General features: G+C 44.7%; 1 protein-coding gene across 4 annotated transcripts; it reads right to left on the bottom strand.

Annotated features, from left to right (window-relative positions):
* Window positions 1-326: 326 nt before the first annotated feature.
* Window positions 327-24,706, bottom strand: HAO2 (hydroxyacid oxidase 2). Of its 4 annotated transcripts, none has more exons than XM_057720744.1 (8): window positions 24,639-24,706; window positions 13,240-13,378; window positions 11,384-11,535; window positions 9,377-9,660; window positions 7,923-8,132; window positions 4,099-4,257; window positions 3,658-3,727; window positions 327-1,134 (listed from the first exon to the last, which is right to left on the bottom strand). In XM_057720744.1, exons 2-8 carry the CDS (start codon window positions 13,368-13,370, stop codon window positions 1,079-1,081), a joined length of 1,062 nt encoding a protein of 353 aa, XP_057576727.1. In that variant the 5' UTR covers window positions 13,371-13,378; window positions 24,639-24,706; the 3' UTR covers window positions 327-1,078. The 4 variants fall into 4 exon arrangements, with proteins under 4 accessions (XP_057576727.1, XP_057576738.1, XP_057576734.1 ...); XM_057720755.1 differs by having other exon boundaries at window positions 24,616-24,701; XM_057720751.1 differs by having other exon boundaries at window positions 9,512-9,660; window positions 24,616-24,687.
* Window positions 24,707-26,214: the final 1,508 nt, after the last annotated feature.

Raw genomic sequence — 26,214 nt, 5'->3', positions numbered from 1 at the left:
CCATGTGCAGTCTATCAGTGGTGAGAGACAAATAGACATATTATCATAAGGATTATAGTGGTAAAACATGCAAAGCACAATAGGAAACACTTAGCAAGTAGCCAGGTAAGAACAGGTGACATTTGAAGAAATCTTGAAAGATGAATAGAAATTTGCCAAGTAATAATAATAAAAGCTACTATTTTTTTTAAATTTTATTTATTTATTTATTATTTTTTGGGGGGTGCACCAAGTTCAATCAACTGTTTTTATACACATATCCCCGTATTCCCTCCCTTCCTTGACTCCCCCCCCCCCTCGAGTCCCCCCCACCCTCCCTGCCCCAGTCCTCTAAGGCATCTTCCATCCTCGAGTTGGACTCCCTTTGTTATACAACAACTTCCCACTGACTATCTATTTTACAGTTGGTAGTATATATATGTCTGTGCTACTCTCTCGCTTCATCTCAAAAGCTACTATTTCTTAAACTTATATAGGTGCTAAACATTGTACTCTGAACTTTACACACATTATCTCTCCTAATCTTTCTCCCAACCTAGCAGGCTAGGTAGTATAAACCCCATTTTATAGACACGCACATGGAAGTACAGAGAAATCTAAAAACTCTCTCAAGCCACACAGCTTGTCAGTAATAGTCCTGACTGTCAATCCTATGTCTGTATGACTCCAAAGCCTATGTTTTTAACTAAATTATTTCCCTGTTATCTACACATAGGAGTATGATTTTTGTTGGATAATATTTTATATGTGTAGCTCTTCTGTCTAGAGTGCAGAGTTCCATAGTTGTTTCATAGAAACATAGTATATTAAAAAATGTTAATCCACTAGCTGCTTCAGTTATTATTGATCTGTGCTTTTAAGATCTTTCAGAGGAGGATTTTAGGCAAGAGAACAGCATAGACAAGGCAGTGAGACAAAGAAGAGCACGGGCACATTTGAGGAAGCTAAGGGATTTGGGATGGATTGGATGAGCCGCTGGACAGGATGGGACTGAGGCAGGATGGCATCTCATACCCTACTATGATTTTGTCTTCTTCCTGTGGGCAAACTCAGCAGTCAAGCCATTCGCTCTCTTTCTTTACAACCTGGAGAACTGGATCAAGTCCCGACTGATCTCAGCAACCGACCGGCAGCCTGAAAGAACAATGTAGTTAAAAAGCTCATTTCTCTAAAGCCCCAGTCACCCACCCCACTGCAGGGATGGGATGGTCCAGTGGGAACAAGCCTAAGAACAAGCCCGACTTGACCCTTGTGCTCACCCTGATAACCTGTTACGTGTACAGAACGTATCATATACTTCTGATTGCACTGCAAATTATTTTGTGAGCCTGTGCTCGTGTCCTCTTTTAAAGCAGCCATGTCAACATCCATGGTAAAAATGTAAAAACACTATTTTGGCCTTTTGAAAAGTCCATTTGCGTGCAGTGGATAGACTTGACCTTTATCTCCATCCTGATAACGGCTTCAGGCCACAGGAAGTATCTGCCAGGGAGGAACATGACTCAGGGAAAGCAGACAGGATAGGGCGAGTGTTTCAGACAATGACCGCCTTCTAAGAAAAAGTTTTGTAAAACGGAACACCCCTCTTTCCTGGAGGATCTTCATTAAAATGCAAAATTGGGGCTGTCACTGAGACAGGGGGATTGAAGAAAGTGACTCCAGGTAAGATGTCAAAAGAGAAGGGAGAAATTGATAATGTGAGCTGGAGAAGTGTAGGCTCAGAAGACAGTGAGAAATCACTCGTGATGAGAAGGCTGACATAATTGAATAAGGGGATGTGTAATGTTTCACTTGAAGTTCTTTCCCCATCTGTGACGTATGCACCGTCCCCTCCCAAAACCTAACTAGCAAATTGTATTACTCATAAAAGTATAACTAGCAAGAGGGTCTTTTCCCAAAAATGGAAGCAGAGGAAAGAGTTGAGTTTCATGCCCATGTGGATTAGAGGGGACAGTAATGGCAGGTGTGAGATACATAAATTACTCGTAAAATGAACTAAGTCCACAGAAGCAGGAATTCAGAGCCAGAGGCGCTCTCGTCAGAACTGACAAAGATTTTGAGAGCTCTGGATTTCCGCAGGGCAGACAGAGAACGGTACAGCTTCAGAGCAGGCAGACCTCCTCAAGGAGCACTGAGATGCCAAAATAGAAACTCTGCTTATGTGTCGTAGTAGAAATAAATATTTAAGCTATGTAAAAGTGTCTCAGTATTTACATCAAAGTGTTGTGATTCCATTTTGAGATGGTTTGAAGCACCCGTTCACATTGAAGCCCTGGTGATACTCATGTACTTGTTCTACTTATCAATATAAACTCATCAGATTAGGTCTGGGTCCCACAGAGTACCAGGGACATTGCCTTGCTCTTGGCAGAGGTTCAGTAAAAGTTTAAGAGCGAATGCATAATTACAATATACTCCTGCTTTTTCATTACTGTAAATTAGGAGGATATTCACACTAAAACGCTTTGGTTAAATTAAAGCACAGTGGGTAATTCCAAGCAATAAACCTCAACAAGGTTCATATACTCTTCTGATTCAGCCCCCTCCCCTTATGAGGGATGAGAACTGAGTGAGGTCTGTGCAGGTTTGTGTTGGTATGATTTATATGTGCACATTTTTGTTTTCTAAGACAAATAGCAGTTTTACCCTTTCTGTAAATATAATTACAGCAATTGGTCTCACAGTTAGAAAAACACTACTTTTAAATTTCTTTTGCTTTCAGCAATAGTGCAAGTAGGGTTCTCCTCCCAGGGTTGTGATGTATCAGGGTCATAAAGGAAAAATATCACACATTTCCAGGGAAATGAGGAAAGAGGTCACATTGGGATTTCCTTGGTGGTGCAATCGTTGAGAATCCACCTGCCAATGCAGGGGACACAAGTTTGATCCCTGGTCAGAGAAGATCCCACATGCTGCGGAGAAACTAAGCCCCCTGTGCCACAACTACTGAGCCCGTGTGCCGCAACTATTGAAGCCCACGCACCTAGAGCCCCTGCTCCACAAAAGAAGCCACTGCAATGAGAAGCCTGCCCACCACAACGAAGGGTAGCTCCCGCTCTCTGCAACTAAAGAAAGCCTGCACGCAGCAATAAACACCCAACACAACCAATTTAATTAATTAATTAATTGCTTTTTTTAAGAAAAGGAAAGAGGTCATGTTGACTGATCACCTCCTGGGTGCCAGTTTTGTGTCACGCATTTTATGTGCATTGTGCAGGGAAAGGCTAAGGGGTGACAGAATCTCTGAGGTTTCACATTATGATTTTGTATTTTAGTGAGTTCCACCAAAAACACAGCTCCCCCCCTTCACCTGAGACCCCCGTCTCCCCAGGACCTAGCCTGGGGGGGATGTCTTCACAGTCCATGAATATTACCTAAAAGATGACACCCAGAACCACATCCCACAAGCCTGGTGGGATCTGAGCAGGCCAGCTTAAAACGGGACCCTCTTGCCCACCATCTGACACCGCATCTGCTTTTGTAGCAAATGTATCACATTTTGAGTTTGTGCTTAATATTTATCTGGGACATTTTCTCCCCATTCTTTCCTTTGGACGGCACTGGGCCTGGGAAAGACGAGCTGGAAGAGCCACCTCTCCTGTTCTTTAGACGGCTTGCTTTCAGTTCTGAATCAGGAAAAGAATTGTAAAAACTTACCTGTCAGGGTCATGCAAGTGTGGAATTCATTTTTTAAAATGTTCAAAACTGCCTCAACACCATGTTCACCCTGCTCCCAAGACAGACAGAGAGAGAGAGAGAGAAAGGGAGACAAAAAAAGCCATGAGTATAAACTGACCACATGCGGAGTATAAACTCTAGGTGAGCTCAGCGCTGTGGTGGGGTGGATGGGGCTGTCTATGAAATCAGAACTATGTTGGGATTAAAGGAGAGCCAAGGGGAAAATGTGGGGGTGCCCCCTGTTGAAAATTTGCAACCTGCTGCAGAGGAAGCATGGTGGGGCTGGGGAGGTGTCACTGTCCTGCAGGATCTGTGGCACCGCCAAAAAACGGCCAAGCGTGGGGGTTAAACCACAGAAACGCGTGGAAATACATGAGAAGCATGGTACCTTCCGGCTGGTTTGCACTTTGCCAGTCTCACCTTGTAGGCGAGACCCCACAGGACGGGTCTCCCCAGAAAAACGCACTTAGCCCCAAGGGCCAGAGCCTTCAGAACATCATTGCCAGTTCGGACCCCACCATCCATGTACACTTCCATTTTCCCTTTCACGGCAGCCACCACTTCTGCCAAAGCATCGATCTGAAAAGGAGAGACAAGCGTGGCTTGAGAGATTTCCCTTTTGACTCTCAGGGTGTCATGAGACAGTGCTGCCCCCTTCAGTGTGGGCTGGCACCACGAGGTCCAAGCAGGGGCGATGCCTAACTGTCCCTTCCCTCCCATGCTTGAGGCTGCAGGCACCTATCAAAGCAGTGCAGCCACATTCCCAAAGCCCAGGGACTTTCTGCAGGCTCCCCCTCCTGCCATTGTCTGCTCCGAAGAGTTCAGGTGTCTACAGCTTAGAAGAAACTCCTCGTTCCTCTTCACATCCCCAAGGGGACATTTTCCATTTGTAGTGTTCACTCTTTTTAAAGCGGGCTCTTCTTTTTAAAGAGGGCTCTTCTTTTTAAAGAACATTTTGACTTTTGATTTTCTTCCACCTTTTCTGTTTTTAAGGTGGCACAGCTAGAAATGTTTTCCATTGCTAAGGCCCTAAGTCTTTTGGGCAAAACGAGTGTGGTCGGCCATGACCTTAGCGTCTGAACCACAGCCTGTTCCGTGTAACTGGGCTGTCCATCTTTCCTAACACACCACATTTAAGCAGCTTGTTCCTGACTCGTTTAGGGGTTATCTGAGACATGGGATAATAAAGTAGCAGCAACACTGTGAAAGTAGGGTTGAAGACTTTGAGAGACAAAATTAAAACAGCTGATCACTCTGGCCTGGTTTCTCCACTGGACCTTGTCTCTCACCTTGTCTCTTTCATTCCAGGGTCTTTGGTCATCAGGACTTGAGGACCTAAGATGCCCCAGACCGAGCTGTATTCCTGGGCACCTCCAAGTCTATAAGGAGGAGTGGCAGCGGAGTCTGGGAGGAGGGTCCTGGAGGAAAAGGTTCTGGAACTGCCTCAGGGGTTCCTGTCCTGTGCCTCTTTGAGGAATGACGGGAGAGGAGGGGTGGAAACTGGGCCTTACGGGGACGTCTGCTGCCAGAGTCGGAATTCTACCTGAATGAGATCCTTTGCTGAGAATCCAAAGAGTATGAAATCAGGGAGGAAAGAACTTTGTACTTTAATTTCCAAGTGGAGGAGAATTGAATACATTGTTGACTGACATGTAAAGACGGGAGCGAATTCACATCCAAATAAGGGGTATTTTTACAGTCCCACCGTGGTATTATTTGGAATATTTATACAAAATGTTTCTACAAATGTTGCGAGAAATAAATAAATATACTTGTGCAAACTCTTCTAGGGAGCCATATGACGATGTAGCTGACAGTAATTTGAGAAACAAAATAGGGAGTGGATTTCAGCCTAGGGTTCAGTATGGCTTGAGAGTTAATTTTTGATAAGCCAGAATGGTATTCTTTACAGTCTTCTGGGGGAAAAAGCTGCCTGATCCTTTTCCCTGATTCCAGGAGGTAGCACAGGAATATTAGATATGGAAACTTATAGAGATAGAACTTCACTCAGAGAGTCACACCCCTCACCAGGGGGAGACTGGATTGAGAGGAGTGAGGAAATTGCCCCAGACACAAAACTTAAGGGGTGCCAAAAATATAGATAATATTTGAACACAACATTTAAAAAAAAATCAAATGGCAAACTTTGACCTGTGAGCTGGTGGTTTGCTTTTTATAAATAAAGTTTTATTGGAACCAGGGCCAGGATGACAGTGAGATGAGTGAGACGGGGTTATGCAAGTGCAGGGACAAGATCCGGTCTTTATTAAAAAGGTTGATATTTTGTTCACTGTGGATATTTTGCATCCATCTTCATTTTTTAAATAGTGTATGAAACTATTATATACTTTTCTCAGTTTTTCTGGCACCTTCTTAAATTTTGGGCCAAAGGTGGGTCTCTCACTAGCCTCACACTAATCTTGATGCTGTCCCTGGATGACCTTGCGTTTGGTTGCTAGGTCAAAGGGCTTGGGAGAACAACATTTTGATCAGCGTGATGGGGCAAGAGAAATGTTTCTTGTGCTGGCACCTGCCTTCGCCAACACTCGTTCTCTATTGAGGAAGTGCAGTGGGAAAATTAGTCAGCCACTTTTTCCCACTCCTTACTCAGACCTGCCCAAGGGGGCAAGATTAGTGAGAGAAAGCCAATTGTATTATATTTTATTAGAATTCTTTCAGAAGTCAATACTCTGCTCTGTTTGCTGCTAGTTGATGAGGGCCTTTTTGCTTTTTGCTCCTATTGTCAGCGCAGTTGGGACAGCTCAGGACCTGCTATGCTCTTTTGCATCCTCTATTCTCTCACTTACTGGGTGTGTGAGAGAGAGTACTGTGGGCATCCTTGTAGGAGTTGGGTGAGAGAGCTCAGCATGTGTTCTGATGACCTATGTTCTCCTAAGGTCTTAGGTCAAGAGTTGGGATGGGAAGTAGGAGCCCTGACAGAGAGTCACAGTAGAGTGTGCCCCTCGGTCTCCATCATTCCATGCCTGTTGCTATCAGGTAGAGCCTGGTGGAGAGGAAGAGGACAGGGATTGGCACTTGAAACCCCCAAGCTTCACAACCTTGAAAAGTGCAAACTGGCTGACGTAGCTTTTCTATTTCCTGGAATTTGTTTTAAAGTAATTGAGAATGTGCTAAAGATTTAAGGATGGTCACTGATGCACTGTTTAAAGTAGTAAATGCTTGGAAGCAACCCAGATGTTCAACAATAGGAAGTGGGTCATATGAATTGTCCATTCACACTACACGCCATTAAAAACAAGAAAGCATATCCATTGAAATAAAATGATGCTCTTGAAATATTGATAAATGAAAAGAAGAAAATTGCATAATATCGTGTATAGTTTTCAAACCTAAAATGTTATATTTATGTTCACCAAACTATTGCCATTAATGATAGTGATTTTTGTCTTATTCTTTTTGCTTATGCATATTTTATAGTTTACTTAAAGTGAACATGTCTTACTTATATGGCAAAACGGCCAAAAAAACTTTAGTGGAAAAAAAAACCCACTTCCGTTTCTCAAAATGAGTCAAGCAGCAATAGAAGAATCTCTTGAAAAATATAAGCTATAAATCTCCATGAAAATAGATTAACAATTAACTCCCTTTAAAAGTTCTTTCTTTGCCTCCCTCCTTTTCATTTTCTTTCCCCAAACTCCATCTATAATGGACAAATTCAAAAGTTAGGGGAAAAATTAGACTGTCCCAGATTTTTAGCAGAGGATTCACAGGTCATTTTTAAGTTTTATTGTGAAAGATAGTTATTTATCACCTTAAGTGAGGCACCGTTTCTTCCTGGGATGTGTCATATGAGAAAATATGAGCTTCCAATCCACGCAGACAGGATGCTTCCAGCTGAATGCTTCTTCCAGAAGGCAGGAGACCTCCATGCCTTAGGAACAGCTCTTCTATCAAATTTCACCTTAAACACTTATTAACTGTGTGAATGCAGACAAGTTACTTAACATCTCTAAACTCTAGTATCCTCGTCTGTAAAATAGGGATAATAATACCCTTCTTGCAGGACTGCTTCGGGATTTAGAGATGACATAGGTCTAGTCTGTAGAAATAGCCTGGCATACGCTAGGCTATTATTAATGATTGAAAGTCCTCACACTTCACAGGTATACACCAACATAGGTGGTTAGAGAGCGGGGAATGTGCACCAGCTTGCACAGAGTGCCTTGCTGCGGACACGCACGGAGCACTCACAAACACACCCAGTCTGAAGTCTTCCTACTTACAGCAGCAGGGACCTCATCAAGCTGCCTCCCGCCATGATTGGAAACAATGATGCCATGAACATTGTGCTTCACAGCTAACTCTGCGTCCTCTTTTGTCAAGATCCCCTTAAGGATGATGGGCAATCGAGTCATGCTCTGAAACCAGGAGAGATCATCCCAGCAGATGGATGGGTCAATGGGGGACATCTGGAAATAAGGCACTGTATTTTCCTGTGCGGAATAAAAGAGAACCTTAGTCCTGAACCCCTTCAAGACTCCCATTCCAAAGATGAGACACATTTGGAGAGTCACCAAAAACTTGAAAAGAGGACCCGCAAAACCCAACACTACCTCCAGCTCCTTTTCCTAACAAAATTTGTGTAGAAGAATTTCTACTTCCATTGCTTATTCATTAATTACTACTTGTATCCCTGCTCAATAATTATGCCAAGATCTGGGCACACAAAGACAAATAAGACACGGTCCTAACTTAAAGAAAAACCAAAAACTTCAGAATTTAATATGTGAGATAGATAAGCAAAAACATTTATAGGCCAACATGATGTGTTATGATTGAGATATGCACAGGGTAACAAGAATAAGTGATACTTCAATAATCTTAAGTCAGATATTACCCAATATTTATCTTGGCTCACTATGCAAATCAAATAACTATAGATCCCAACGTGTTCCTGGAATCTGAGCTAAGATTCCAGGAAATCTTAAGGCCAATTTGTGGTTAATGAGTAGAACTGTTGAGTCACTTGGCTGGGTATCAGAGCTGCCCATTGGCTGAAAAGGCTGGTATCACTACCTCTAATGTAGTCAAGGGATTCCAACTTTACCATGGCTTTCTCTGTCTGGAGCACTTCCTCCCATCCAACTATAGGATTTTAATGGCCGAAGTGCCCTCTGTAGTCACCTTGTCCAAAAAAGTGTGCTGTAGCACTCTGGTGTTCCATGGATGAGTTCTAGGTGAGCAGAGATATTGCCTCCACAGTTTTCAAGGCAGCAGGGTGGGGCTTGGGCTGACTACACACCATAGGCCATTCACCTTGGCTAGGAGCATCCTCTTCAGATGGTCAACATATCTAAGTGTGCCGTCCAAACTGATCATTTTCTAAGTGTGCCGTAAAGTAGAAAATGTTGGAAGAACTTTTTAGTTTACTCTTCTATTTCAGGAAAAAATCCTTTCCCTAGCTTTCCTATTTCCCAGCACTCAGCCCTGTCCAGAACACTTCTTTCTGGTGACAGGCTGAGCAGCTCCAGGGGTGAGAACATTTTGTCTTATATTAAGCTTGTCCGGGAAGTTCTGGGCAGCATGAACTACATCTGCTTTTTGAACTGCTACATCCCTAGTGCCTGGCACAGAACAGGTACCCAACGACTTCTCGAGGAAAGAAAGAAAAGAGGGAAGAGGAATGGAAATCTGCCTCCTGTAACTCCTGCCCGCTCGGGTCTGGTATCTTTCTTACCATCTCAGGTGATCTGAGATCTTTTAGCAGTAAATTCTTCCTCAAGTCCACTTGGTTTGTAATGTTGTGTCGTCTGTTGCCAACTTTGGGTACATCCACAGTGATTACCAGAGCTTTGAAACCCAGGGATTCTACCTTTTGGATCAGCTGCTTATCTAGCTGCCGGTCCACGTGCGCATACAGTTGGAACCATCGCAGGCCTCCAGGGGCAGTAGTAACAATGTCTTTAAGGCTACAGCTGGCATATGTGCTGGTGATGTAGCAGACACCGGCTGCTTGTGCAGCTGCAAAGCAAATGACACAACTCAGGTTGGAGAGCAGAGGCATTCTGAACTGGAGTGAGATACCCTAGGGGTCTGTGTTGCTTCTGGCCATCTTGCCCTGTGAGTGAAGATAAAGCTTGACTTCATTCTGCTTCCCTGATGGACAGGCGTAGCAAGTGTTTGATCAGACTGTCTGTGTCCTCCTCTGTATAGCCTGTCTTACAAACTCTGTGCTCCTTATTAAAATATTTCTGGCTACAGATGGTATTGAGTCCCCAGAACCATTTGAAGATGTTGCACCTTTCGGATAGGAAATGGGCTTCTGGTGAACTCACCAATGAAGCAGAAGGGAACTAAAAAAGGCAGAGGATGAGAAAACGTATTTCTAATGGGGAAGGATGAGCTTTGTAGCAGAAAAAGCATACTCTCTGGAGTTAGAAGAATGCTAGTTCTACCACTTCTTCACTGTGTGGCCTTGAGTCTCATTTTCTTTATCTTTAAAAGGGCGGAGAGAATAATAATACCTCTCTTACAGGGTTGTTGCAAGATGAAATAAGATACTAGCTATGGAAGTATTTTTTTAAAACCATGAAGTGATGTACTATGCAAATGCTAGGGATAATGAGATTGATGAGGACAATGTTGACTATGAGGTGCTGATTGCATCTTTCCCATTTCCCACTTTAATCATTTTCAGGGCATTCTCCAATGGATTAATGTCACTACCATCCTACAACCCACAGGCAGAGAATCTGACCTAATCACAGTTAATATTTTCAATTCCTAATGTCAGCAGGAGATACCCCATTCTCCTGCTCCACCCACAAAACAACACAGCACACTCAGCCATGAAAATTTCATCAAGCAGTCATGTTCATACAGAGGATTCATATTTCAACTTAGCCAAATTTGGTTCCCAACCAGATGGATGTCACTTTCAGCACTAGAATCCTTGGATTCATTGCTTCCCATATCACAGAGTCAATGGAAGAGACCCCAGGGAAGCCATGGGCAACTTGGCAAAAAAACAGATTTGGCTTAAGGTGAAGACTGCAGATGAGTCACAGGAATATTTTTACACCCTGCCATTCTCCTCTCCCCTCCCCTCCCCTGCCCTTCCCTCTTCTCCTCTCTTCTCCTCATTTTTTGGTGGTGGCAGATGAGGGAAGACAATAAGGGGGTACTAGGAAGGAGACAAAACCCAATGAAAAACTTTTTGTCAAATAAAATGGTCAAATCAACTGAGGAGAAGGGAAATTTAACATTTGGACAAGAGCACCTGCCAGGGCCTTGTGTTAGGGCCTAATGTCATGACTTTCTCCTCATCTTAAATTCAGAAACTCACCATTCAGCCCCAGCCCTGGCCCATGAGGGTTCAAAGAGAGACCTACCCTTGAGGCCACAAGAAGCAGCCCTTGCCCTACAGATGCTATGTTGGAGGGGCCAGTGCCCCTCTTCCCTGGGACGGCTTGGTGAGATTTTCACACCCTCCTGTTTATCTGTAGCTCCCTCCCACCCTAAGCATTCTTTATAATGGAAAAATGGGTATTTTCTCAATCTCAGGTGAACTGTTATGCAAATGTAGCTTTAAGCATTCCTTTTCCTGCCCATAATTCCAATCAAATTGCTGTCCCTAAGCCCCTTCTCTCGAAAATTCTGGAGCTGTTTGCCCCTGCTTTGAAGAACACCTCTGTACACTTTAAGGCCCTTGGAAAGGGAGCCTCAAGGTGGGATGGGTTCACACCTCTGGCTGTGCTCATTTCTCCATCAGGCCAGACGAGGCAGTGGAAACCTGTGGGTGCAATGCAGATGGGGGCGCTGATCTCATCCCCTTGGATTGTGGTCCGCATGTCCACCTTTGACACATCTTTCAGGTAACGTGGACGGAGGCGGATCCTGTGCTGGACGACAGAGATTTCCTATTGGTGATATTACTCTCCAGCATGGAGGTGCTGCCCGGTGCTGGGACCTCCAGGTTCCTGACACATATCTAGACCACACTGGGTCCTAAGAGACCACTGATGGGGTCAGTTAGCTGGTAGCTGATCAGACAGCATAGATAAGCTGAAGTTTCCTCTCCTCCGGGAAGCCTCTCCCAACCCCCTATTCCACATGAATCCCGCCTTCTCGGAACTCCCGGTACACATATGGTCCACACTGTTCCCTGCCTTGCTCCATCAGAGGTCTGGGACTTGGAGCCATGCCTCCCTGACCAGACTGCCAGCACTTGGATGCTTTGATTAACCCATCATAACAAGGACTAGAAAGGGAAAGAATAAGCAGGACAGAGTTCCAGGCTTTTCCCTCTTAAGTTAGAAACAAGTCTCTATAAAGCAAGAAAAGATCATTGAAAGAGGACAAACCCCAGAAAATGATCACAATTTTTTTTTGGATAGAGACTAATTCATTTGAAGATTTGACTTACTACTTTAGTAGAAGGTAGGAAAATTAACAAATAATAATTATATGAAACACACTTTTAAGTCCAACAGATACTTAGCTTGAGGGTCAAAAAGTGCTTGTTTTCCACAAAATATTATTATTCCTGTACATAAACTGAGGAAGATTTTTCTGGAAATGCTGATCATGCAGGCTTGGGTAAGAGAGCCTCAGTTATTTCATCTGTGAAATGGGAGTAATAATCTAACTTTCCTAATAGTCTTGTGAAGGCACCATGAGATAAAGCAATTGAAGTGCCTAGTATAGTGCTAAACAAGTATGAAAATACAGAAGATAATGTTCACCATGCATCCTATTTTCCAGTTTTCTCCTGGCCTCAGTATCACAGAGGTCAACAAATACTTTCTGTAAAGGGCCAGAGAGTAAATGTTTTAGGCTTTGTGCCATGAGGTCTTTGTTACAACTACTCAGCTCTGCTGCTGTAACACCAAAGCAGCCACAGACAATATGTAGATGACTGAGCATGGCTGTGTTCTAATAAAACTTTACTTGTGGACACTGAAATTCTAATTTCATATAATTTTGACATATTGCAGTTCTTTTTCTTCTTTTGATTTTTTTCAACCAGTTAAAAAGGGGAAAAAAAAGCCCATTCTTAATCTGTGGGTCATCCAAAACAGGTGGTAAGCTCGACTTGGCCTGTGGGCTTCTCTTTACTGACCCCTGCTCCACCCGCTGCTGTGCCAGCCCAACTCTTCTCCCTTGAATCAATCTTCTTTCATCCCCAAGACTCCTTAGGTCTCCATACTTCTTCCAAACTTGAGCCCTCTATCCTGGTCTACCTCCAAGCCAGAAGTTCAGGTACTCAGGAGATTTAGGTTCACTCAGCTGGCTTCTCCTCCCTGCCCAGGTGGCCGGACACCCTGGGTCTCTTGTCCTATCTGGTCAGGTGACAGGAGGGTGACTCACTTGTGGTAGTTATGCAGAGGCACTAAGATAAATGATCTCTCCATCCATCCTCTCCCCAGTCACCTGTTCCCAGCCAAAAAACCCCCCAAATCCCAAGCAACAACAAAAACCCATTATTATGTCTTGAGTGCTCTGTCTTCTTTGGAGGCAGAAACCAGGACTGCTATCTTCCAAGGAGCTCTCAACCAGGAAATCTTAGCTTAGCCATACAAAGGATACGGAAGACCAGACTTTTTAAACGCTGCAACGTTGTCATCCCTCGTGAGGCAGTCATCAGCTCCTCCTTCAATAAAATCCCAAGTGGGCTTAGACAGCTGCTTCCGTGCATGGGCCTCAAAGTCTGTCAAACACACCAAGGACATTTCCGGACCTTTAAAGGAAAAACCAAAACCAACCAAACAAAACCCAATAAGAATACTTCAGACATAGAGGTGGGGGTGGGGGGTGGACTACAGCACGAAGCTGGATTCAACGTGAACACCCCTATAATCTCTATCTCAAAGGAGGTTCTGCCAAATGTGCTGATTCCAGGGAGTCATGCTTCACTCCTCCATTCTCCCAAGCCCGTCTCCCCGTCCTGGGTACTGGGTCTTCTAAATATCCCTCAGGTCTGTCCCCTTATCTCTAGGCCCACTGCCTCAGACCTAGTTGAGGCCCCACCACCTCTTATAAGATTATTACCAAAACTTCTTTTTAAAAAAATTTTTAATTAATTATTTATTTATTTTAGTATTATTACTATTTGGCTACATTGGGTCTTCACTGCTGCCTGTGGGCTTTCTCTAGTTGTGGCGAGAGGGGGCTACTCTTCATTGCGATGAGCAGGCTTCTCAGTGCGATGGCTTCTCTTGCTGTGGAGCACGGGCTCTAGGTTTTCGGGCTTCAGTAGTTGCAGCATGCAGGCTCAGTAGTTGTGGCTCGCCGGCTCTAGAGCGCAGCCTCAGCAGTTGTGGCGCACGGGCTTAGTTGCTCCAAGGCATGTGGGATCCTCCTAGACCAGGGATTGTACCCGTGTTCCCTGCATTGGCAGGAGGATTCTTAACAATTGTGCCACCAGGGATGTCCCCTGTTTAATTTTTCATCTATTTATCAGTTTTTTAAAGATTTTTTTTATGTGGACCACTTTAAAGTCTTTATTGAATTTGTTAAAATATTGCTTCTGTTTTATGTTTCGGTTTTTTGGCCATGAGGCACGTGGGTTCCTAGCTCCCCAAGCAGGGATCAAACCTGCACCCCCTGCATTGGAAGGTGAAGTCTCAACCACTAGATCAGCAGGGAAGTCCCCCCAGACTTCTTATCTCTGCCTCTTAGCCTCCAGATTCACTCTCCATCTTGTTTCCCTCTATCTTCCCAGGATCATCTAAAATGCCAGTCTGATCATAGCTCTCGTCTTTCAAGTGCCCACAGCATGGCATTCACAGCCTTCCATGACTTGGCTTCGGACTCACCGGCTTCATTTCTTGGTGGCTTTTCCTTACTATTTGAGTCACTATGAACATTTCCTGAACATTCTGGAGGGGCTATTTCATATCTCTTTGCCCTTTGGGAAGGAGACCCATCAGGGTAAGAAAACTGAGTCGGAACAGATATTCATATCTGGGAGTTCCCAGGAATCTCCGGATATCTGAATACACAGAGCAGTTAGTTCATTATCAGGGAGGAAGCTGACTTTTTTGCAACTCCTTGGCTGGGTCGTTGAACATGGTGCTAATTTTGATACCAAGAAAATGTCATATGCTCCCTCCTTCATTCCCATGCCCAATCTGAACCCCGTAAACCTGGAGCTTGGTACTTCCCCCAGAAGAAGAAAGAGGGCAAGATTGGGGAGCAAATCCCTCCAGTGGGGGCAACGGCAGTGGGAACAGTAGCTACAGAGATGCTGAAGGCACTGGTTACAGTCAGTCTCAGCATGCAGAGCTTCTGCATAAGAGGATTCCTCTAGGAAGGGCAGGCAACTCTGTCATTCATAGCTCTGTGTATCTCCCCAGCAGCTGGCAGTGGGGTAAGAATTGGCCAAAGCCTGTGAGTAGACACTGAGTGACTTTCAAGGTATTGTCTGAGGAATGGGGATAAGCCCCAGGGACTAGGGCTTCAAACATGAGTGGGGCAGCTCCTCTAAGGAACAAGGAGGCCTTATGAAATGTGGGGTGCTGAGAATAGTGGTGGGGGTAGGGTGGTACCAGAATCTAGTCAAGTCAAACAGGAAAGTAACCCCAAACACCCACCTAAAGGGCTAAACAAAAAGAAGTTATATGACAGACAGAAAACAGCCCCCGGAATGTGCAGTGAATTCTGAAAGGAGGTTGGGAGGTGGAATGTGGAGCACAGCCACAGAGCTTTTTATAGGCAGCACACCTTGTCAGTGGGTGGGCAGGGAGCACCTGAAGTGCTGAGCTGAGTGTGACACATGTCAGCAACAGTGTCTAATTTATTTCATTCCTATCTGACCCTTCAAAGACTCAGTAACATTAATCAGATGAATTAAGTGTTGTATTTATCCAACTGTATTGCAATCAGTTGTTTCAACCTCTGTGTGCATAAAAGAGTTAACATAGCAAACCTGAGAATGCTAGTCTTCAAAAGGCCTGCATACAAGGCTGGACCTTGGCTGGAGTCTGGGAACTTGGATTTCAGGAGGGTTCCCACCATCTTCTGATAAGAAGGTCTCTGTGTCTAAACTGTTTGTACAAACAACTTGCTCTGTGCTGAACATCTGCTTTCCCTCTGAGAGCCTAGAATTTTGGTACAGGTTAGGCAGAGAGTGTCCATATGAGCAGCCCCCAGCAGAAAACCTTGGGTACCAAGTCTCTAAAATGAGCCTCCCTGGTAGACAACATTTCACACGTGTTGTCACAACTCACTGTGGGAGGAATTAAGTGCATCCTGGGAGGTGCACTTAAGTCATTCTCCTGGGAGAGGACTCTTGGGAGCTTATACTTGGTTTCCTCTAGATTTTGGCCCATAAGCATTTTCCCTTTGCCAATTTTGCTTTGCATTCTTTTGCTATAATAAATCATAGCCTCAGCTATCTGCTGTGTCCTGGTTCCTCGTGAATCACTGAACCTGAGACCCCCTCCAACTTACTTGGTGTCCCCAGGCAAGAGGATAGTAGGTGACACGAGTTGCTGTTCATAAATGTTCATTACTTGCATTTAACATTCCCCTGTGTGTCATCTCTCTGCCTGAGGGATGAGAATTCACCATCAAGTTTCAACTCCCGACGTCTCAATGAATCCCCATGTCCTGAGCATTACACACTCACAGAAATGTTCCTTTGCAGATTTCTAGCATAAAAACTCAACGATGTTTGTTTCTCATCCAAGGGAAATGGCAGAGCCTTACTCAGAATTACTTGCTTGGAAGAGTGTGAATTATATCATCTGAAAGCTGCTTGGAAATAAAGAAATAACCCAGCATCTTTATGTATACCAAACACAATTTTACCAAATTTCTATCTCATATTTCCTTTTCCACCTATTTCCTTTCTGCTTCCCTGTGAAGTAGACAGAGAAGGTATTAGTCTTTTCATTTTGCATTTGAAGAGAATGGGGCCTAGGAAACAAAATAACTTGTGAAAGATCAGGCAGTAAATTATTACAGAGGAAGGCTCAGAATCACATCTTCTGGTAGTTTCTAAAGGTAGACACTCTCCACTTTCAATTTCATGTACAGATCAAAGTAGTTGCTTGACATAAATTACTTGTTTTATATATGTATATATATATAGTAACATATATATGACTTGTTATACTTAATTTTTATGTTCAGTATATAAATGACTTGTTTTTTTAAAAAAAATTTGTAGGGACTTCCCTGGTGGTCCAGTGGTTAAGGCTCTGAGTTTTCACTGCAAGAGGCATGGGTTCGCGCTCTGGTCAGGGAATTAAGATCCCACATGTGGCATAGCCAAAAGAAAAAAGAAAGAATTTTGTAGGGTGAAAATACAATTATGATGCATTTTTTTCTTTTCATAGCATACCTAAAGCTTAGTAGAGTCCTGAGTCCATTGTTTTTACCAGAGGTCCAATAACTGAAGAGAAGGACAACTGTGTTGTTTTTCCCTATTTGGGAGTGAAACTAAGCACTGTGTGTTTTTATGTATTTCAGTTTGATCCATACCAGCTTTAAAGCCATCAGAAATTAAAGGGAGTTTTCAAGTTGTCTAACGTGTGTATTTTTTGGTATTCCCATCTCATTTGATCTCCATTTCAGTATTTTTCCTCCTTTTATCCTCTACCCCAACTGTGCAAGAGGAAGAGAAAAGGGAAAAAAGGATGAAAGTCTCTTGCTTGCTGACCAAGAAAATCTGTTTAGGCTTTTTGGCTAGGGTGAAAAATGATGAGGTGCAACTTGCATACCAGTGATAAGGAAGCTAAAATCTAAGAGCAAGGACGCTCAGTGGTACCTGTTGCTAACGATTTGAAGTTCCAATTGTTTTCCTTGCTCAGGGGCAGGGAGAGGGACATAGACTGGAGCTGGTTGGCATTTCAAGGCAGATTTTGCTTTCTTCAATATTGCTGTTTGATCAAATGCAGTTAGGCTAGATAACAAGCTGTCTTCCTCTGAAGTTTCACATGGCTCATATGATTCATGGTGATGTCACTTTAGAAAAGCTTTGACTTGTATGAAAAACCCCTAGGCATTCTGTAAGAAATCTCAGGGAAGACATCACGGGGCAGGTTGTTGAGATTCCAGGGGGAATCTCAGGACTGCCTCTGATGACTCGCTCCAGGAGCAGGTGCTTGGTGTCCTTTAAGACCCTTTGCCCTGCAACTTCCCTGGTGGCGCAGTGGTTAAGAATCTGCCTGCCAATGCAGGGGACATGGGTTCGATCCCTGGTGCAGGAAGATCTACCATGGAGCAGCTAAGTCCCTGTGTCACAATTACTGAGCCCATGTGCTGCAACTACTGAAGCCCCCACGGCTAGAGCCCGTGCTCTGCAAAAAGAGAAGACACAGCAATGAGAAGCCCATGTACCACAACAAAGAGTAGCCCCTGCTCTCCGCAACTAGAGAAAGCCTGCACGAAGCAACCGAGATCCAATGCAGCCAAAAAATTTTTAAAAATTTGGATGTGGATTAAAAAAAAAAAAAAAAAGACCCTTTGGCCCGATTCCCTAGGAACTTATACCAAGTTTCCCAACTGAGTGGTAGAGATAATATCAAGGCTACACTTTGGGGGCCTTGCTTGAGAGATTACACTGTTCAAGGTTGCCTGAAAATGCTTTGATCTCTTTGTGGGTGATAGTCTCAAGGATATTGGCTGCAAAGCCAGGAGGCATTGCCGCAGCAATGGTGGCATTGGCACAGGAGTAGCTGTTGCAAGAGGAGGCCCTGGCAGTGGAAGGTGGAGGAGGGGAGAAGGAGGGTCTCCCGGGGCTACTGGAGCCAAAGGAGTGTCGGGACCAGGAAGATAGGAATCAACAACACCCATGACTGAGGCAGATGAGCCCACAGGGAGTCCCCGAAATGGGGAGGAAAGGTCAAGGTAGAGGACTTGGATTCCCAGGAACATCAGGTCAGATATCAAAGTAAAGATGAGACCAGGGCGTCTCTCACGTTGGAGTGGCCTGAGGAACCAAGGATGGCATTTGTATAGAGGCGAGGGGATGGTGCGCCCAGCGTGGGTCTGACAGGCACCAGCGGTCACATGCCTCAAGAAGAGGCCCAGGGTCCCATCAGCCAGGGGTCAGTGCTGGCCTTTCCCCTGAGACCCCCACGCTGAACTGAGGACTCAGGACCCCTTCCAGGACACGATGACATGTTTTTGCTTCATTCTGTTTTGTGCAATAATAACCTGTCCTCCTCAGCCACCACCCCACCAACCACCCCCGTTAGCTAGTTTTCCTTCTCAGTCATTGAAACTCCCCTCTTGGCCTGTAGGCACGTTCTATTACGAAGAGTAGGACGTGCGGGTTCTTCAGAACCGATTCTGCAGTAACAATGGGGAATGTCTTTGTTTTACTCCAGGCGCTTTGTTTAAGGAGTTTTTGAGGTTGTGAGGGGAGGCGCATTTATACTAAGCACATTTGTATTAATGCTCATTCTGGAGTTGTCGTGACCTAATTAGGTCATTAGCAACTCACTGTCCCACCTCCACAAGCTGTAATGACTGCAAATCTTGGCGAGGATGAGAAGACGATTAGAACAGTTGTGCTGGATGGAGCTGAGAGGGACTTTGGGGCAATAGAGAGACATGCACAAGTTTACATTGCAGCAGAATTTAAAAGTAGACCCAGGTCTCCTGTCTCCACGTTCAGTGCTCTTTTTGACATAGTATGTGACTCTTTGAATTTCTCTAAAGAGCCTGGCAAAATTACCTGCAATTGGTTCTGCTTATTTGGAAATTAGCTTCGCAGCATAGACCTAAGTTTTCTAGAAACTTATCTACACTGGATTTCACCACTCTTACTCCTCCTCTACTCCTTCTGACCCTGCTTGCTTAGCCAATATCGGGGAAAAGGGCTGAAGCTGGAGGAAGAGAATAAACTCTTGCTTGTGTAGTCAGTGGACCAGTGCTTCTGAGGGCCTGAGAGGCAGCCTGTTTCAGGGGAGGTTACTGACCCTTAGCTCTATGAGCAGAGGCAAATCACCTCCCCTCTCGGGACCTCAGTTCCTCACGGGAAAAAAGAAAGGTTTTTATATATTTCGGTATAATCTCTTACCAGATTTGAAGCCCACCAGAAGTTAAAGGTTGGGCTGATGTCCATCAGGTCCCATATCTTGTGGTTCCCGTGCCCATAAAAATGCAAAGACCTCTCCTTAGATGGATCATGTTAGCATTCTCGTTCAGCACTTACTTCATGGCAATAAGGTACAGAACAGAGAACTAGCCCATTTTGGGGGCTGGTTCCTAACACCAGTTAGCTGGGAGCTCGTAGCCTTCCTTCCCTCTTCCTCACCAGCCTCAAGGCTTGTTTTTATTTGTTTGTTTTGTTTTTTGCAAGCTGTTCTGGCCCTGTGGTACCCGCTTACGGCTTCAGTAGGGAACCCTTTGACCAGTCAGGGCACCATTTCTCCTTTACATGAAGGTTCTTATCCCACCTGGGTCCCTGCTGGTAGACCAGGTAATTTATCTTCCTACATATGTGTGCCTCTTCCTTTTCCCCTGATTTCTCCAAACTATTGGTTGATTTTTTTTTTTTGGGGAAATCTTTCTCACTCTTCTTCTCTTTGTCTAGTTTCTCCCATCTCCTTCCCTTTTCCATTTGCAAACCAAAAATAACCCCCTTACGGTGGATGATATTAATGCTGTGGAACCCCTTGGATTAAGAATAAAAAAGTAAAAAAGTTTTGAAGTCACATTAGACTTGAGAAAGGAACCTCCAAAGCCTTTGAAAATACCCTCAGAGGCACCTTGAGATTCCTTACTTCTGTTGCCACCGAACTCTTCTTCTTCTAATTAAGCCTGCTTTCCCTCATCATCAGCATTTATGCAAACAAAAGAAAGTGTTTATTACACAATTCTTAGTTTTCACTTTTAGCCTAAGACTAGCCATACGTGACTTTATGCTCATTTGCATTGCAAATATGCCAATTTTCTGCTACTTGGCAAATCAAGTGGGTATTTTCAGTCACCTGGGACTCCACCCACTCTTCCATCAGCCTTCTTTCCATGGGAAAACATGTGCTGAGTTCCAAACAAATGGCTTCCAAGTAGAGTTTTGAAGCACAGCCACGTTGTGAATGGTGTGCTTTCCGTGGGGTGCTGGCGATCGTCTAGGGCACAATGGGAGACATTGACCCAAGGGCTTATACGGTGTTTGCAAAGATTGGGAATTTTCTTCTTCTATTGAGCAGTGGAATAATTTGATTATACAAAGACCCTCAGAGGCAGCGTGATGGCTCCTTAATAATAATAGTGACAATAAAATAGCAACCATTTATGGAGTGCTTCCCGATGTGGCATGCACTGAATCATTTCATGTGCATTAAGGTGTAATCTCCAAACACAAATATTATTATCCCCATTTCATACATGAGAAACCTGAAGTTCCAAGAGATAAAAGTACTTTGCCCAATATCACACATCTAGTCATATGTGCTGACTCCCATGGTTTGGTTCTTAAGCATCATGAAAAGAAGCAAATACATGCAGCCAAGTGTGGTTTGTAAGGTGAGAGCTGGCACTGAAAACGCCCTGGGCAGACGCAGCTTTGCTTCCTTCCCTCAACAAAACCATAACCTGATCAGAAAGTAAGAAAATGTTGTCATTTAGCTGGTCATAAACGATAACCTGGCATGTTTAAATGAATCTTAACAGTCTCCAAAGCACGCTTCCATATTTTATTCCATTTGGTGCTTATAATAACCCAGTGAGATAAAGGGAGATCACAGAGTAGAGGTACAAGAGTCCCATTTTATAGATGAAAAACTTAAAACTCAGAGAATTTGAGTGAATTATCTATATTCACATGATGAGAACAGCAGGGCCTGATCAGGAATCCCTCAGACTTGCTCTGGATATTCTGTACTTGGCCAGGATAGATTGTTAGTGGTGTGCTAGGATACATTCAGGTCTCTGTTCTGTAGGGTCAGAAGAGCTGCATAAAGTGAGCTTGGTCAGTTCCCACAAAATCTAGGCCACTGGGAATGTGTCCTGTGTGGAGATCTCTGCCCTGCATCTCCATTTGCTCAGAAAGGGTTGCAAGTGCAAAATAGACGTAAGAAACTACACAAAGGTTCAGAACAAGTTCTGAACTCTACTCTTTTCACTCCTGACTTGAGGTCTCATAGGTGCAGCTGTCTGTAGGAGTGGCAGACCCTGGGAGGCAGCAGGAGAGGGATGAGAGAGCAAAGCAGCGGGGATGGACCATGCCAGCTCAGGGATGGAGCAGACGTCTCTCTGCCTTCCTCCAGCACCTCTCACCATGGCGTCTACTCCAGATTGCATTTCTGAAGGCCACTGTATTCAGCTGCTAGCAATACTCCATGAGACATTAGTAGCTGAGGGAGTCCATGGAGTCAGGAAGACAGAGTCTCGTAAGCTTTGTAACTTGGCAAACATGGGCTCAAACTCAGCTCTGCTACTTGTTCACCAAGTTCCCATGAACAAGTTATTTGTGAAAGAAGAGTATTAATGCCAATCCCATATGGCCTTCATGAGGACTAAACATTATAGCCCATATAACATTTCTAGAGCAGTGCTTGTATAGACTAGACCATCCATAAATGGAGGGACCGTTTGTATTTTTTTCTCTTGTTGATGACACATGCATTCTCCTCTGAGGCCCTGGAGGTTGAAAGCGGCTTCAAGATTTGGGCAATTCTATGATGGTGTAATTCAAGCCCTGTGTTGGATTTACTCATTATTTCACCCCATGAGGCTTCCTGAGTGCACACTCTCAGCCAAGAAGGCAGAGGCAGTTACTGCTCAGCTCCTGCTCCCCGAAGTTTCCGGGTTGCTTAAACGTAGGTGGGGTTTATATGACTAGTTCTGGCGGATGGGCTAGGAATGGAAGTGATATGTGTTAATTCTGGGCCAAGAATTTAAGTGCTGATACGGGACCCTCTCTCTTTCTTTTCTCCGATTACAACATTCCAGATGCCGTGTCTACCAGGAGGCATAGCTATAGGATAAAGGCAGTGTGGATCCCTGAATCACCACTTAGAAGAGTAGCCCTAGAGATCAGCTGACTTTGTGTGAGCAACAAATAAATGTTTGCATGTTAAACCACTCAGAATTCAGGGTTTATTCTTTACTACAGCAAAGCCAACCCTGACCTGACTAATATATCTACGCAACGTGCTAAACACTAGAGATTAAAAAAAAGACTTACATGATGTCAATCCCTGCTCTCAAGAAGCTTACAGTCAAAGGAGAAGATGGATTTCAATAGCTGATTCTCTGTTAGTTGATATGATATTGAGTATAACAGAAATCCTTTTCTAGGGAGAGTTACCCAGGAATTTGGGAATACTCCCATTGTTCTGCAAATGGTATCCCATAAATGATGTTCCACTCCATCTGAGGCAGGAGATAGATGGGCCTCTGGGCTGGATAGCTGGCGTTTGTCAAATGGAGTGAAACTGAAGCTTTGTTTCCACCCCGACAATCCAAGGACAAAGCTAGTGACAGAAGCTGAGCTTGGCTGAAGTAAAGAGATAAGGTGCCCACTTCTGAGGTCAAGGAAAACTTCCCTGTCTGAACATGCACAGGAAGGCTCCTTGGGGGTCAAAAAGGGAGGGGGTGCCACCCCATAATAAGTGTGGACATGCACCCATAGGCCTTTGCGGTGGGATTCATCTTAGCAAAGAGCTGCGCACCCATCTTGGGGAGGGTCCTAGGACCAGTCAGGTGTGAAAAAAGAAACAAGATAATTGGCCAAAGGTAAACAAAGACCCAGAAGGACTGTCTTATATAAGTGATTTAAATCACCTCCTTACTGCACTCCTTATTCAGGACGCCCACACTCCTCTCCGGGTGTGTATCTCTGCCTAGTTTCTGACTTGCTGTGCTCCTCCTCATTAGAGAGGATGCCCATACCCTTTCTCTCTGGGCATGTATTTCTGCCTTGCTTCTGTCTTAAATAAACAGACTTTCTCTGTGTGCTCTCTTTTTGCCTTATTGAAACATTCTTGCTTTCAAACAAGAGAAAGAGCTAGGGCCACTTTGCTTCTAGCCTCCAGCCCCTGGTGGACTAGCTGTTAGGATTCCTGGTTTTCATCCAGGCTACCCAGGTTCGATTCCTGGGCAGGGAACTTAGATCTCTCTTCAGGACCGCTCACTGCTGTCCCTCTGAGATCACATCCACTCTAGACAAGCTCCAATTCTCATCTATCTATAAAATGAGGATATAGCTAGCTATTGCGGAGGTCTTGCGAGAATCAAAGGATCTTGTAAAATGCAGAATAGCCTAATGGTTAAGAGAAAAAACTTTGAGGGTTTTGCTTCTTGTTAGGAGATAGAATATCACAAAAAGAAATGTCTCCCTTGATCCTGTTTCCAGATTCTCTATTACAATCCATTGATCTGTCTGTCTTCCTGCCAATACCACCCTGACTTGATCACTGTTTGGGGGCAGTTCTCCCCAGGTTGATCTATAGTTTCAGCTTGACCCAGTCACAATCTTGGGAGGCTCTACTTTGGAGGGAATTGGTACCTCGTTCCAAGCAAGCTTATTCCCCAAAGAAACTGCATCAGCCCAATTGTTTGAGAAACATTAATTTTTTTGCCTTTTAGAAGCAGTCTCCATGTCACTGTTTTCCTCTGCCCAAGGCCAGGAGGCAGAGATCAAGTTACAAAGTATATCCCCTAGGGCAGGAACTGTGCCTTTTAGATTTCCCAGAACCCTTTCAAGTGGACATCTTTTTGAGCTATTTTCCCACCTAAGGCCACCCATAAGAACTCCCCCAGCTGGTTCGAAGACTTAATGTCTCTAGACATCGCCTATCTGTAGCGTCTTTGAAGGGAAGACTTCCTTTGCCAGGCCCCTTAGTGTCCTACTCCCTGCGTCCACGTGACCCCTTTCTGCCAAGTCTCTCCCGTTGCAGACTCACAGTAAGCACCTCTGATGCCTCCCAAAGTCTCCAGCTTCTCTTCTCGCCCCACCCGCCACCTCCTCTCCCGCCCCAGTTCCAAGCACACAGAAAACAGCCAGCAACAAACCTGTACTTCTACTCCTCCAGTACCTGGGGAAAGTGGTGTCCAGAGGCAGCCACCCCAATCCTGACTCACGGCCAGCTGTGGTGGGAATAGCAGGTCCCCAGCCATAGCCCCCTGAGGACAGAGGAGTTTCAAGGCTACAAGTTAATCTTTAATGGGAACAACATCCAGCTTGGAACCCAGTGAGCAAGTGGGCCAGAGCAAGGTTCACCACGACACGAACCTGGTGAGTGTTGCCAAGTTACCTCACACTGAAGGGATGTTCTTGCCAACTTCAACCTCAAAATGAAAGAGTTGCTTGTTTGCTCCCAAACCATGTATTTGCCCAAGATGGTTAGAGGAAGGGAGTGGGTGATTTCAGGTGGAGAATTATGAAAATCCCGTGTTGTAAAAGAAAGGCTCGTCTGGGGAGGTGGTGAGGGGATGGGTTAAGAGTAGCCACAGCCTGGGATCCGGGAGCGGGGAGCAGTGGGACCCAACCAGAATGGACTGAGGGCCACCCTGTGTAGAGCCCTCTAGGCCTGGCCAGAGGGGGATATGGGAGGCGGGGAGAACCACTAATATTTTTGAGTGGAGAAATGACTCAGTAATCAGGCAGAAGGCTGGGGAAGCCAACACAAGAGCAGGTCTGTGGGGTTCACTGAAGCTCACTAATTAATGCCCCATGTATCCAGGCCCTCCCCTCTGTGCTCCTGTGCCAGGCTTGCCACCTCCTTCATACAGCGACAACAAACAGTTAAGTGCTGACAGTGTTACCAAGTCCAGGCTTGCCCTGCTCACCACATGGCAGGCCAATACACTGGGAGACGAGGTGTTGAGGCAAGGAATATGACTTCATTCGGAAAGCCGGCAGACTGAGAAGATGGCAGACGAATGTCCCCCCAAATCCATCTTATCGGGGCCTGGAGGCCAGTTTCTTTTATAGAATCAGAGAGAGAAGTAAACTAAAAAGGCAGAATGGGGAGGAAGTAAAGTAAAACAGGGCCAACAGTCTTACAAAACATCTCCTGGAATGACTAGCCTCTGGGAGGGGATGTGTTAATGTCTTCTTTTCTGCAGACATTCACAGGTGGGCAGGGGTCTCTGAGGCAGGCCATTGTGTATGATTATAATAACAAAAGCAATGAAAAGCACAGGTTAAAGTCAATGAAACAGATCCAACATGGAGTCAAAATTGACTCTTCCTGTTCAAACAATAGGCCCCACACATTGCACACATTATTTCACTTGATCTTCACAGCAACCATGTGGGTAGATGTTATTTTCCCCATTTTTCAGAAGAGAAATGAAAATTAACTTGCCCAAGATTTCATTGGTAAAGAGCAGGGTTGGGATTTCTTTTTTTTTTTTTTTTTTTGTCCCTTACTTACTCTTTAATTTGCTTAGTATCCTGAGGTGCCCAAGGAGGAAGGAAACACAAAACTTTATCCGGAGCTCAGCTCCCTCTGTGAGCACACCTAACATACTCCACAAGTGCAAGCTGACTTATTTTAAAGGAGCCACGACTCAGCAACACCCAGTGCACGGGACGCACACTGCCTTTTCCATCCGTTAGCTTTCTGCTGGTCCTCAGTGAAGACAAGCATAGACAGAGCCCTCCCT

This window comes from Hippopotamus amphibius, chromosome 1 (assembly GCF_030028045.1).
Source record: "Hippopotamus amphibius kiboko isolate mHipAmp2 chromosome 1, mHipAmp2.hap2, whole genome shotgun sequence".
NCBI lineage: Eukaryota > Metazoa > Chordata > Mammalia > Artiodactyla > Hippopotamidae > Hippopotamus > Hippopotamus amphibius.
The sequence above is the reverse complement of the archived record's forward strand: the minus strand, read 5'-3'. Positions and strand labels throughout refer to the sequence as shown.